This window comes from Salvelinus fontinalis, chromosome 35 (assembly GCF_029448725.1).
Source record: "Salvelinus fontinalis isolate EN_2023a chromosome 35, ASM2944872v1, whole genome shotgun sequence".
In the NCBI taxonomy this organism is placed as follows: domain Eukaryota; kingdom Metazoa; phylum Chordata; class Actinopteri; order Salmoniformes; family Salmonidae; genus Salvelinus; species Salvelinus fontinalis.
The window spans coordinates 33,993,196-34,006,981 of record NC_074699.1 but is presented as its reverse complement, the minus strand read 5'-3'; the positions used below and the strand labels follow the sequence as shown (position 1 = coordinate 34,006,981).

Below are 13,786 nucleotides of genomic sequence, written 5' to 3'. Positions count from 1 at the left end.
ACTCTACTCTGCTCTGCTCTGCTCTGCTCTGCTCTGCTCTCCTCTCCTCTCCTCTCCTCTCCTCTCCTCTCCTCTCCTCTCCTCTGCTCTGCTCTGCTCTACTCTACTCTACTCTACTCTACTCTACTCTACTCTACTCTGCTCTGCTCTGCTCTGCTCTACTCTACTCTACTCTACTCTACTCTACTCTGCTCTGCTCTGCTCTGCTCTGCTCTGCTCTACTCTACTCTACTCTACTCTACTCTACTCTACTCTACTCTGCTCTACTCTGCTCTTATCGGCTTTACTTTTATCTGCTCTACTCTATCTACTCTTATCGGCTCTACTCTACTCTGCTCTGCTCTACTCTACTCTGCTCTGCTCTGCTCTGCTCTACTCTACTCTACTCTACTCTATCTACTCTACTCTACTCTATCTACTCTTATCGGCTCTGCTCTACTCTGCTCTGCTTTACTTTTATCTACTCTACTCTACTCTACTCTACTCTACTCTACTCTACTCTACTCTACTCTGCTCTGCTCTGCTCTGCTCTGCTCTACTCTACTCTATCTACTCTTATCGGCTCTGCTCTACTCTGCTCTACTCTACTGTTATCTGCTCTGCTCTGCTCTGCTCTACTATTAACTGCACTGCTCTGCTCTACTCTATTCCAGGTTTCCCATGCCCTGATGCGTTCCATGCACTCCCTGCTCCCCTCCCCCTGTCCTACTAGGCCAGGTAACCCCGGGTCAGACCCACACCCTGCATCCCCTCTAGTCTGCAGCCCGGAGGAGCCCGACCCGGCCCAGAACACCCCCCTCTCCCCTGGCCCCGACAGCAATGAGAATAGCTTCTCTGTCAGGTAAAAACTCTCTCAAAACATCAACATACAGCATATACCAGGGTTGGGCTCAATTCCATTACAATCCAATCAATTCAGGAAGTAAAAGGAAGTTCCTATTCCATTTTCTCTCAGTGCTTCTCTATGAGAAGAATTTCAAATTGGAATTTCAGTTTACTTCCTAAATTGATGTAATTGAAATGGAATTGACCCTTACCCTGGTATATACAGCATATTCTCTGTTTCAATGACTGATACCAGACAGGCATACACATACGACCTCTCAGGTGATTGGATGAAAAGGTATAAATATACACTGATTTCACAAGAGCTGAAAGTAGTCTAGTACGTCCATAGACCTACACTGTAGGAGTGCTTGCTATGAAAAAAGTAAGATAGCACTGCTCCCTGGAAGTCAGATTCTGTAAAGTAGAGATGGCATTATATATTATCAGATGGAACAGGCATATTTTAAATCAAATATTTTCTGTGTTTTGTCCCTGCTTCACAGGGTTTAATGCAATCGCGGCAGTATCATCTTTAGTCAGAGGAAGTATGAACACAGGAAGTGAACAAACAGGAAGTCACACGTGTTGTTCCTGTTCTGAGATGTGTCATTATGTTTAAAGTGTTAATCTGACTGAAATCCTCTCAGAGTTTAGTCTGTAACAGATTGACCAGACTAAAACATAACTCTCTATTTAGTTTTCATACAGTGAAATGCATGATTATTAGAGTAGCTATGATGAACCTGTCGTACAGAAGGTGTGTCTGTGTGTGTGCTCTGTATGTGACCAGTGTCAGTGTGTGAGTTGAACTGTGTTTGCTTCCTTATTCCTCTCAGCCTATCTGATCTGAGGCAGTGTACCATTGAGCGGGGGGAGGAGGGAGGGGACCTGGTCTCACGCCCATCTCCGTCAGCATGTGCCCACTCTGTTATCTCAGCCATCCCTCCACAGGAAATACAGACCATGATCCAGGAAGTGAAAGCTCTGGATGAGGAAACACTGAAGGTGAAACTTTATCAGTCAGTCTGTCTGTCAGTCATTCTGTCCGTGTGTCCGGCCTGTCTGTTTCATTGTTATTAATTTATTTGGAGGTCCATCCATCTCTTCCTCACTAGAAGGGCCTCGCTGACTATATTAGGATGTCAAATAATGATGTTCCCCACATGAACACCACATGAACACTACATGAACACCACATGAACAACACCACATGAACACCACAAGAACAACACTACATGAACACTACATGAACACCCCATGAACATCACATCAGCACCACATGAACACCACATGAACACCACATGAACAACACCACATGAACACCACATGAACACTACATGAACACCACATGAACAACACCACATGAACACCACAAGAACAACACTACATGAACACTACATGAACACCCCATGAACATCACATCAGCACCACATGAACACCACATGAACAACACTACATGAACACCACATAAACACCACATGAACACCACATGAACACCACATGAACACCACATGAACACCACATGAACACCACATGAACACCACATCAGCACCACATGAACACCACATGAACACCACATGAACAACACTACATGAACACCACATAAACACCACATGAACACCACATGAACACCACATCAGCACCACATGAACACCACATCAACATCCGGTCATGACAGACTGTCAACTCTTACTGTTGAGAATCTCTCATCTCTGGTCTACTCTCTAAGTGGTTGAGGTAATCTATACCCCTGAGTCCAAGGCTGCATCCAAAATGACATGCTATTCCCTCTAAAGTGCACTACATTTGAGCAGGGCCCATAAGGCTCTGGACAAGAGGGTGCTGTGTGGGAAGCATGGTGAGAGCTGCTCTCTCATGCAGTACTCAACACTGGCTTCTGCTAAACAACACGCTTGTAGGAATGAGCTCCACTACAGGACTGGAGGGACCATTACGGATTACGTTAGAGTGCTCAGCTGCAGGTGTGTGTGTGTGTGTGTGTGTGTGTGTGTGTGTGTGTGTGTGTGTGTGTGTGTGTGTGTGTGTGTGTGTGTGTGTGTGTGTGTGTGTGTGTGTGTGTGTGTGTGTGTGTGTGTGTGTGTGTGTGTATTAAGAGGCTTTCAGGGAGGAAAGAGTATCACAGTGTGCATTAAGAGGCTTTCAGGGAGGACAGAGTATCACAGTGTGTATTAAGAGGCTTTCAGGAAGGACAGAGTATCACAGTGTGCATTAAGAGGCTTTCAGGGAGGACAGAGTATCACAGTGTGTATTGAAAGGCTTTCAGGGAGGACAGAGTATCACAGTGTGCATTAAGAGGCTTTCAGGGAGGACAGAGTATCACAGTGTGCATTAAGAGGCTTTCAGGGAGGACAGAGTATCACAGTGTGTATTGAAAGGCTTTCAGGGAGGACAGAGTATCACAGTGTGCATTAAGAGGCTTTCAGGGAGGACAGAGTATCACAGTGTGCATTAAGAGGCTTTCAGGGAGGACAGAGTATCACAGTGTGCATTGAAAGGCTTTCAGGGAGGACAGAGTATCACAGTGTATTAAGAGGCTTTCAGGGAGGACAGAGTATCACAGTGTGTATTAAGAGGCTTTCAGGGAGGACAGAGTATCACAGTGTGTATTAAGAGGCTTTGCGGGAGAAAAGAGTATCACAGTGTGCATTAAGAGGCTTTCAGGGAGGACAGAGTATCACAGTTTGTATTGAAAGGCTTTCAGGGAGGACAGAGTATCACAGTGTGTATTAAGAGGCTTTCAGGGAGGACAGAGTATCACAGTGTGTATTAAGAGGCTTTCAGGGAGGACAGAGTATCAAAGTGTGCATTAAGAGGCTTTCAGGGAGGACAGAATATCACAGTGTGTATTGAAAGGCTTTCAGGGAGGACAGAGTATCACAGTGTGTATTAAGAGGCTTTCAAGGAGGACAGAGTATCACAGTGTGCATTAAGAGGCTTTCAGGGAGGACAGAGTATCACAGTGTGCATTAAGAGGCTTTCAGGGAGGACAGAGTATCACAGTGTGTATTGAAAGGAATTCAGGGAGGACAGAGTATCACAGTGTATTAAGAGGCTTTCAGGGAGGACAGAGTATCACAGTGTGCATTAAGAGGCTTTCAGGGAGGACAGAGTATCACAGTGTGTATTAAGAGGCTTTCAGGAAGGACAGAGTATCACAGTGTGCATTAAGAGGCTTTCAGGGAGGACAGAGTATCACAGTGTGTATTGAAAGGCTTTCAGGGAGGACAGAGTATCACAGTGTGCATTAAGAGGCTTTCAGGGAGGACAGAGTATCACAGTGTGCATTAAGAGGCTTTCAGGGAGGACAGAGTATCACAGTGTGCATTGAAAGGCTTTCAGGGAGGACAGAGTATCACAGTGTATTAAGAGGCTTTCAGGGAGGACAGAGTATCACAGTGTGTATTAAGAGGCTTTCAGGGAGGACAGAGTATCACAGTGTGTATTAAGAGGCTTTGCGGGAGAAAAGAGTATCACAGTGTGCATTAAGAGGCTTTCAGGGAGGACAGAGTATCACAGTTTGTATTGAAAGGCTTTCAGGGAGGACAGAGTATCACAGTGTGCATTAAGAGGCTTTCAGGGAGGACAGAGTATCACAGTGTGCATTAAGAGGCTTTCAGGGAGGACAGAGTATCACAGTGTGCATTGAAAGGCTTTCAGGGAGGACAGAGTATCACAGTGTATTAAGAGGCTTTCAGGGAGGACAGAGTATCACAGTGTGTATTAAGAGGCTTTCAGGGAGGACAGAGTATCACAGTGTGTATTAAAAGGCTTTCAGGGAGGACAGAGTATCACAGTGTGCATTAAGAGGATTTCAGGGAGGACAGAGTATCACAGTGTATTAAGAGGCTTTCAGGGAGGACAGAGTATCACAGTGTGTATTAAAAGGCTTTCAGCGCACGCACGCACGCACGCACGCACGCACGCACACACACACACACACACACACACACACACACACCTCTCTCGAAGGACCACTTGGCTCTGTGCTCAGGAGAACATCTGTATGCATTTCCTTTCTCGATATGTCATTACCGCACTCTTACTACAATGTGTGTGTGTGTCTGGTGTGTGTGTGTGTGTGTGTTTGCCTGTTTGTGTGTGTGTGCGTGTCTGGTGTGTGTTTGTGTGTGTCTGGTGTAAAGCCCGGAGGTGAGGGCGAGAAACTTGGCCCCCCTCGGCTCTCTCCCAGACATACAATCATCTGGAAACTGTCAACAACAGCTGGGGTTTAATAATCAAACTGAGATATCTCTGTGAATGGCCACGAATCGTCTGACTCACGTCATAAAAGCATTAATCGTCTCAGAGTAACAGGGCTACTGATCTAGGATCAAGTTTGTCTTTTAGATCACATTGAATAAGATTACATGGACGGGGGGACCTGATCCTAGATCAGCACTCCTACTCTTTATAGATAACAACAAGAACCAGCAGTAACATTGTAAAGTGAGCGGAAAACCTTAAAATATTATTTTGAATGTTAGAATGAAAGAGATGACTTCTTTCCATCCCTTTTTCTAGCAATTTGAGCACATCCAAGTGGTGATTCTGCACAAGGAGGAAGGAGCAGGTCTGGGTTTCAGCATTGCAGGTGGGATAGACCTGGAGAGCAAGGCCACCACAGTGAGTATACTGAAAGGTCATGCTAGAGCAGATGAAAAGTGATGACATCCTCAGAATTGATGTTAAAGATTTATTTCTGTGTGATGTGTGCTATCTGAGGGAGTTGAGAATTCTGCAGAAGACACATTTCTGTTGTTCACTGTAACATATTGTATGGACAATAAAGTGTCTATATTAGTTAGGAGCGTGATTTTGGACTTAAATATTAAAGATAGGATCCCATGGCTATAAAGCCCTGGTACTGTCCTTTCTAGCATGTCCAGATAGTGACAACTCTACAAAATGTCTGCCAGCTGCTCCACCAATCAAGGTGAATTGCTTAGAATGGGAATGTGAATTGTAAATGTTCTGACATTTCTCCCTCCAGGTACATCGTGTTTTTCCCCACGGCCTGGCGGCTCAAGAGGGGACCGTGGAGAAGGGTGACGAGGTGCTGTCCATCAACGGCCAGACACTAAGGGGTGCGACACACGCTGACGCCACCGCCACGCTGCGCCAGGCCCGCACCATGAGACTGGCCGTGGTGGTGGTGAGCAAGGGGAGAGAGGGAGGAGGAGGTGGGAACAAGACTGATGATTCCTCTGTCAGCAGTAGCAGTACAGACCTCAACCCCACAGGTGAGTAGAAGGTGGTCAGACAAGACACCTAGTAAGACAGCACACACAACACTGTGCAGGTGTGTGTGTGTGTGTGTGTGTGTGTGTGTGTGTGTGTGTGTGTGTGTGTGTGTGTGTGTGTGTGTGTGTGTGTGTGTGTGTGTGTGTGTGTGTGTGTGTGTGTGTGTGTGTGTGTGTGTGTGTGTGTGAGCGTACATCAAATCCAATTTTATTGGTTGCGTACACATTATTTAGCAGATGTTTTTGCAGGTGTAGCAAAATGCTTGCATTTATTGCTGTTTCATACAGTGTATGTACTGTATGTATACGTTGGTTATTCATCTCTCTCTCTCTCTCTCTCTCTCTCTCTCTCTCTCTCTCTCTCTCTCTCTCTCTCTCTCTCTCTCTCTCTCTCTCTCTCTCTCTCTCTCTCTCTCTCTCTCTCTCTCTCTCTCTCTCTCTCTGTCTGTCTGTCTGTCTGTCTGTCTGTCTGTCTGTCTGTCTGTCTGTCTGTCTGTCTGTCTGTCTGTCTGTCTGTCTGTCTGTCTGTCTGTCTGTTTGTAGTGGAGGATGGGGGAGCCATGCTGACTGTGGAGCTGGAGACAGGAGGAGGGGGTGTGGGCTTCAGTTTGGATGGAGGGAAAGGCTCTATCCATGGAGACAGGCCTCTGGTCATCAACAGGATATTTAAAGGTACAGTAATATCCATGGAGACAGGCCTCTGGTCATCAACAGGATATTTAAAGGTACAGTAATATCCATGGAGACAGGCCTCTGGTCATCAACAGGATATTTAAAGGTACAGTACTATCCATGGAGACAGGCCTCTGGTCATCAACAGGGTATTTAAAGGTACAGTACTATCCATGGAGACAGGCCTCTGGTCATCAACAGGATATTTAAAGGTACAGTAATATCCATGGAGACAGGCCTCTGGCCATCAACAGGATATTTAAAGGTACAGTAATATCCACGGAGACAGGCCTCTGGTCATCAACAGGATATTTAAAGGTACAGTACTATCCATGGAGACAGGCCTCTGGTCATCAACAGGATATTTAAAGGTACAGTAATATCCACGGAGACAGGCCTCTGGTCATCAACAGGATATTTAAAGGTACAGTACTATCCACGGAGACAGGCCTCTGGTCATCAACAGGATATTTAAAGGTACAGTACTATCCACGGAGACAGGCCTCTGGTCATCAACAGGATATTTAAAGGTACAGTACTATCCACGGAGACAGGCCTCTGGTCATCAACAGGGTATTTAAAGGTACAGTACTATTCATGGAGACAGGCCTCTGGTCATCAACAGGATATTTAAAGGTACAGTAATATCCATGGAGACAGGCCTCTGGTCAGCAACTGGATATTTAAAGTAACAGTAATATCCATGGAGACAGGCCTCTGGTCATCAACAGGGTATTTAAAGGTACAGTACTATTCATGGAGACAGGCCTCTGGTCATTAACAGGATATTTTAAAGGTACAGTACTATCCATGGAGACAGGCCTCTGGTCATCAACAGGATCTTTAAAGGTACAGTAATATCCATGGCGACAGGCCTCTGGTCATCAACAGGATATTTAAAGGTACAGTACTATCCATGGAGACAGGCCTCTGGTCATCAACAGGGTATTTAAAGGTACAGTACTATCCATGGAGACAGGCCTCTGGTCATCAACAGGATATTTAAAGGTACAGTAATATCCATGGAGACAGGCCTCTGGTCATCAACAGGATATTTAAAGGTACAGTACTATCCATGGAGACAGGCCTCTGGTCAGCAACAGGATATTTAAAGTTACAGTAATATCCATGGAGACAGGCCTCTGGTCATCAACAGGATATTTAAAGGTACAGTACTATTCATGGAGACAGGCCTCTGGTCATCAACAGGATCTTTAAAGGTACAGTAATATCCATGGAGACAGGCCTCTGGTCATCAACAGGATATTTAAAGGTACAGTACTATCCATGGAGACAGGCCTCTGGTCATCAACAGGGTATTTAAAGGTACAGTACTATCCATGGAGACAGGCCTCTGGTCATCAACAGGATATTTAAAGGTACAGTACTATCCATGGAGACAGGCATCTGGTCATCAACAGGATATTTAAAGGTACAGTACTATCCATGGAGACAGGCATCTGGTCATCAACAGGATATTTAAAGGTACAGTACTATCCATGGAGACAGGCCTCTGGTCATCAACAGGATATTTAAAGGTACAGTACTATCCATGGAGACAGGCCTCTGGTCATCAACAGGGTATTTAAAGGTACAGTACTATCCATGGAGACAGGCCTCTGGTCATCAACAGGATATTTAAAGGTACAGTACTATCCATGGAGACAGGCCTCTGGTCATCAACAGGATATTTAAAGGTACAGTACTATCCATGGAGACAGGCCTCTGGTCATCAACAGGGTATTTAAAGGTACAGTACTATCCATGGAGACAGGCCTCTGGTCATCAACAGGATATTTAAAGGTACAGTAGCAGCACAGGATTAAAAGGGATAGTTCACAAAAAAGGGAATATTTGGAGACAGTGGCCAGGTAAAGAAAACCAAAGCCCAGATTGCTGCCTTACTATGTCCCTAATCTCTAGCAGGGTAAGACAGTGGCCTTACTATGTCCCTAATCTCTAACAGGGTAAGACAGTGGCCTTACTATGTCCCTAATCTCTAACAGGGTAAGACAGTGGCCTTACTATGTCCCTAATCTCTAACAGGGTAAGACAGTGGCCTTACTATGTCCCTAATCTGTAACAGGGTAAGACAGTGGCCTTACTATGTCCCTAATCTGTAACAGGGTAAGGAAATCAATATATCATTTTGTCATTTGGGTGAACTTTAGGTGCCATTTATCAGACACTGTTATCCAAGTGACTTACAGTAGTGTGTGCATACATTTTTAGTAAGGGTGACCCCAGCAGGAATCAAACCAACGATCTTGACGTTACAAGTGCCATGCTCTACCAGCTGAGCCACACATTACCTTTTCTTAACACTTTTAACAATGTATTTTATTGTTAGAAGAGTTGTGATGTCACGGAAAGCAGGAAACCATGCAAACAACGCAGAGAAGCACAGTTTTATAAGCTTTAACTTTTATAAGTTGGGGGAGGCGAAAGCTGATCCCAGATCTGCACCTAGGGGAAACTTCACAACAGACCAATGTGTGACAGTGTGTTCTCCTGCTCCCCAATAGGTGGTGCTGCGGAGCAGAGCGGGTTGCAGTCTGGTGATGAGCTGCTGCAGGTCCAGAGCACCTCCCTCCAGGAGCTGAGCCGCTTCGAGGCCTGGAACATCGTCAAGGCTCTGCCTGAGGGGCATATCACTCTAGTCATCAGGAGGAGGAAGGAGGATGAGGCAGAAGGGTCTGCCTGAGGGACATCTCACTGTAGTTAACAGGAGGAGGAAGGAGGAGGATACTGAGGAGTTACCCTTAGACACTGATTTCAGATTAGTTTACACTGTTTATACTTAATTGATTTCCAGATACAATAGGTCCCTGACTACCTACGGAGGTAGTCAGAAAGATCTGATCACAATTACACTTCTTTAAAAATGTGGGCACAATCAGAGTGTGGACAAGATCAGGACAAAGGACTAATGTTAGCACCAACTATAAACGGGGCTATTGATTCTCAAGATTTGGCCACGTATTGATTGTGGCCACATTTGTAGACAGGAGTCCGCAATTAAAATACCTATTGTGATTGGATTGTGATCAGATCTTCCTGATCACCACCGGAGGTAGTCAGGCACACATGTTGTCTGGATATCTTCCAAGTGTAGACGGATGTGGACAGGGAAACCATTTAAATCATCATTATCCCTCTAAAATCTTTGACAGGTGGCGCCATCGTCTTATGGCATCAATATGAGTCTTTAAATAAAGAAAATACATATTATTTTGAAAGAATATCTGTCTAATAATTTGCATACAGGGAGGGACCAGTAAATTTTGGTCACAATGCGGACACAGTGGACAGATAAGAGACACATTTTAATACAATGTGTTGATGCAACGGCAAAAATGTGGCCGCTATCATAATGTGGACAACGGCCTCGATTCAATCCGTATCGCGGAAGTTTAGCGTTATAGCGTGATTGAAAATGAAAGGTAATTTCCGATTGAACCGACTTATGAATTTACCGTGAATGCAGTCTCCGCAAACACAGGAACATTGCCTTTATATTTCAATCACGCTGAAGTGCTACGGATTGAATAGAGCCCGAGATCAGAGTTAGCATCAGGTATAAACAGGGCCAACTAGAACACAAATCAACCACAAGCCATCATACCATTTCATATGAGCACTATTAACATACTGTAGTTATGAATATAATATCTATATTCTATATCAAATCATATTGCAATGACAATCAGGGACTGTTACTGTAGAGAGAGGTGAGTTTACAGGTGCTTTGCTCTGACTGCCTTCCTACACCCAGAACTTCTAGACCAGGGACCACATTGAGTTTGAGATTTGCACAGATATACAGTATTTACATGAAGGAAGGGAGAGACATTCCATTGCTTTTGACTGTTATAAATAGTGTACAATACTGTAATGTAGTCCAAAAGAGTATGATACTCATACAAAATATTTAAAATGGGATTTGCATTTTTCATGGAATTGTAGTATTGTGCTTGATGTTGGAATCATTATTTAGACCAAAGACTATGAGTTGGATTCAATCCATATCGCGGAAGATCAGCATCAAAAGGTAAAGTTAATTTCCATGAATGCAGTCTCCGCGAACGCGGGAACATTGCCTTTAATTGTCAATCGCCCTATAAAGCGGATCTTCAGAGCTACGGATTTAATAGAGTCCTTAGTTCGTTTATTAGATGACAATGGGAAAATCTCAATTGCATCCTGCTCGTGTCCTCTCTTCTTCTCAAAACCCATTGGATGAGAAAGCCAGAGGTCCCGCCCCTCTGACCTTCTCCTCCAATTGGTTTTGAGGAGGCCAGGCGAGACGCGTATCTAATTGAGATTCTCCCTATGGGTGAAACCAAAGACAACTAAACCAGAGCAACCTTTCACCTTGTTTTCTCTCCTAGTTTGATATTAAGGAAAACACAGGGTGTGAACATTTTGTACCAAAATCTATTAGAATATAGATATTTAAAACTCTGTATATCGGTACTAAAGCTTTATCGCAATATACATTATACTAATAAAATAATTGAACCCAATCTGTATGTGTATGTTTCAAAAGTTTATTCACAAGACTGTTGTGCCAATAACCATTCATGTTTAAAAACCTATGTAGTTATTTGACTTCATTTGGAACAGATGCATTTACCACTCAGTTAATGAGACTATGTGAGTTGTAGGCAAAACTCCTTTCATTTCCCCAAAAATCCTGGTTGGAGGATTCTGCATCACTGCTTATTTCCTTTCTGGTTTTGGGAACTTACAACCGGGACTTCTGGGAAAGTTGAGTAACCATCATTGTAATCCTTAATAACTCTTCTCCGGTGTTTGAAAAACAGCCGGTGAATTTGAGTAGTGGGTATAGCCATTTTCCTACCTGTTGTGATGGTAATATAATACAACAAGGAGGACAACATTGGAGGTAACGTTCAGTAGTTTTTAATGCAGATGCTGGTGAAACACAAAACCTGCTGGGTGGAACATACAGTATACAGTACAGTCCTACGGTACAGTAGAGTGCAGGTCAGGATTAGGGTCGCAAAACTTTCCCCAATTTCCCAGAAATCCTGGTTGGAGGACTTCCAGATTCCCTGCGTATTCCCTACTGATTCCAGGAATCTTCCAACTGGGATTTCAGGAAAACTTGAACATTTTTGAAAAATGACCAGAATTCATAACCCTAATCCTGACCTAAAAAAACATGTTATTTTCCTGTGTTGCTTGACAACTGAACTAATAGTATATTTCAATAGCAGCCATTTTCCATAGCAGCTGTGCTTTCCAATCAGGAGCTGAGGACAACAAACAGCATTCAACACGTACCCTAAAACACACATATCTGTCCCAAAACGCATGATGGATTACATTTTCAAAACAAGCCACCAATAGACAACGTGTGTACTCTGACATTAAGACAGCAATACACTGTAGGTAGGTATGATCTTCAGGCTCCACTTACAGTACAATAACACACATCAAAACAATGCCTTCATAGTATTACACCAACAAATGGCAAACAATGATTATAAAAAAAGCAAGCATATAGGACTTGGTTGTGGATGAGGTGGAATGCAATGCACTTGTAAAGGTTTGTCAGTTAAGGTTATTATCCACTCGGGATAAGAAAAGGACGTTAAGTAGTGTTTTCATTTCAAAAGGAAACTTAACCACAAGGCTTCTAAAAAGATTGATCTAAAACATCATTAGTATAATGGCTTATCATCATACATGTAGAGGACTCAGCAGGCATGCAGATGGTTGACTGTACATCACTGTGAAGACACCTTCTAGGGCTATAATCTCAATACTCTGAGGAGGCTTCTCTCCACCTAAAAGGGCTGTATCTCAATACTCTGAAGAGGCTTCCTCTCTACCTAATAGGACTGTATCTCAATACTCTGAAGAGGCTTCCTCTCCACCTAATAGGGCTGTATCTCAATATTCTGAAGAGGCTTCCTCCACCAACTAGGGATGCATCTCAATACTATTGATGCTTGCTCTCATTATTTCCCTTCACCGATGATTTTTTAAAAAGCTACGGAGACGCACCCTGGCCTAGACAGATGACCATGCCCTCTTGTGCCATATCAAAGACAGTGGTTTTCTCTATGCTGGTAATACGTTTCTTTACAGTGTAAAATGACATACTAGTCACAACTGATGCCAGAATGGCAGTCCTATGCTGCTGCTGTGCTTAAAAATGTTGGAATCCATAGCTGTCCCAAATGGCATCCTACTCCCTATATAGTGCCCTAATTTGGACCAGAGCCTTATGGGACACATACCATGTTGTACCCCACTGAATAAAAGCCCAAATCCTTCAGAAGCTCTTCTAATCGAGCAGATGTTCCTTTGTCCATTCCTCATTAGATGAAGCTGTTCATATTGCCATTTGCCCATACATACTGCAAATAACTTTGCTTAAGAATAATGCAGTGTTCTTAGTTTGACATCTACATAGAGAAAAGTAACTGAGGCAGGAATCCTTGCTTGGAGGTTAGGCTTCTATAAAGCCGGCAGAGGTTAAGGTTAGGAATAGGATAGAGTTTTAGGGGGGGGGGGGGGGGGGGGGGGGTTATTGTAACTAGAACACATCTGCCGGCTGTATATACACCCTCTAAAGGTTACTGGTTAAAGCTGGAATCCTCAACTGTAAAACAACCATGTCCATAACGCTTTCCAGTTACTGCAAACAACAAACACTGTTATTTCCCTCTCTGACATCATCGCACGCACCATAGAATAACACAATATGTACTGCATGTCATAACCATGCTGCATGACGCTCCTCAGCTCAGCAACAACAATAACACAATATGTACTGCATTTCATAACCATGCTGCATGACGCTCCTCAGCTCAGCAACAACAATAACAATGCTGGTGGAGCGGCCAGTGGCACCGTTTCCCCCTACTGCGGATTCCATCTTTAGGTATTGGTTAAAGGGCTGTGGAGACAGGTTAAACCAGAACATTTCAAGTACAGTACTACCGTATACAACGGACAACAAAAAATGAGGTACGACTCGTCCCAATGGA

General features: G+C 44.0%; 2 protein-coding genes across 2 annotated transcripts in view; one reads left to right on the top strand and one right to left on the bottom strand.

Annotated features, from left to right (window-relative positions):
• The first annotated feature begins 552 nt into the window (after nucleotides 1-552).
• LOC129834776 (pro-interleukin-16-like) lies at nucleotides 553-9,992 on the top strand. Its single transcript, XM_055900047.1, has 6 exons — nucleotides 553-841; nucleotides 1,665-1,833; nucleotides 5,371-5,472; nucleotides 5,840-6,089; nucleotides 6,633-6,761; nucleotides 9,287-9,992. The coding sequence occupies exons 1-6, from the start codon at nucleotides 669-671 to the stop codon at nucleotides 9,463-9,465; spliced, it is 1,002 nt and encodes a 333-aa protein (XP_055756022.1). The 5' UTR covers nucleotides 553-668; the 3' UTR covers nucleotides 9,466-9,992.
• Nucleotides 9,993-11,671: 1,679 nt separating this feature from the next.
• The window catches only part of LOC129834778 (stAR-related lipid transfer protein 5-like), a 12,107-nt gene continuing 9,992 nt past the window's right edge, over nucleotides 11,672-13,786 (bottom strand). Inside the window, exon 6 of the mRNA XM_055900049.1 lies at nucleotides 11,672-13,786. This exon is cut by the window's right edge and continues 1,455 nt beyond it. The gene's annotated coding sequence lies outside the window, so the exon portion shown is untranslated.

What these genes read in the sequence shown, in the direction of transcription:
- LOC129834776 (XM_055900047.1), top strand. Translation starts at nt 669, where the DNA reads ATGCGTTCCATGCACTCCCTGCTCCCCTCCCCCTGTCCTACTAGGCCA. An exon ending in GAGAATAGCTTCTCTGTCAG is followed by an intron (nt 842 to 1,664) that starts GTAAAAACTCTC and finishes TATTCCTCTCAG; the next exon opens with CCTATCTGATCTGAGGCAGT. An exon ending in TACAGACCTCAACCCCACAG is followed by an intron (nt 6,090 to 6,632) that starts GTGAGTAGAAGG and finishes GTCTGTTTGTAG; the next exon opens with TGGAGGATGGGGGAGCCATG.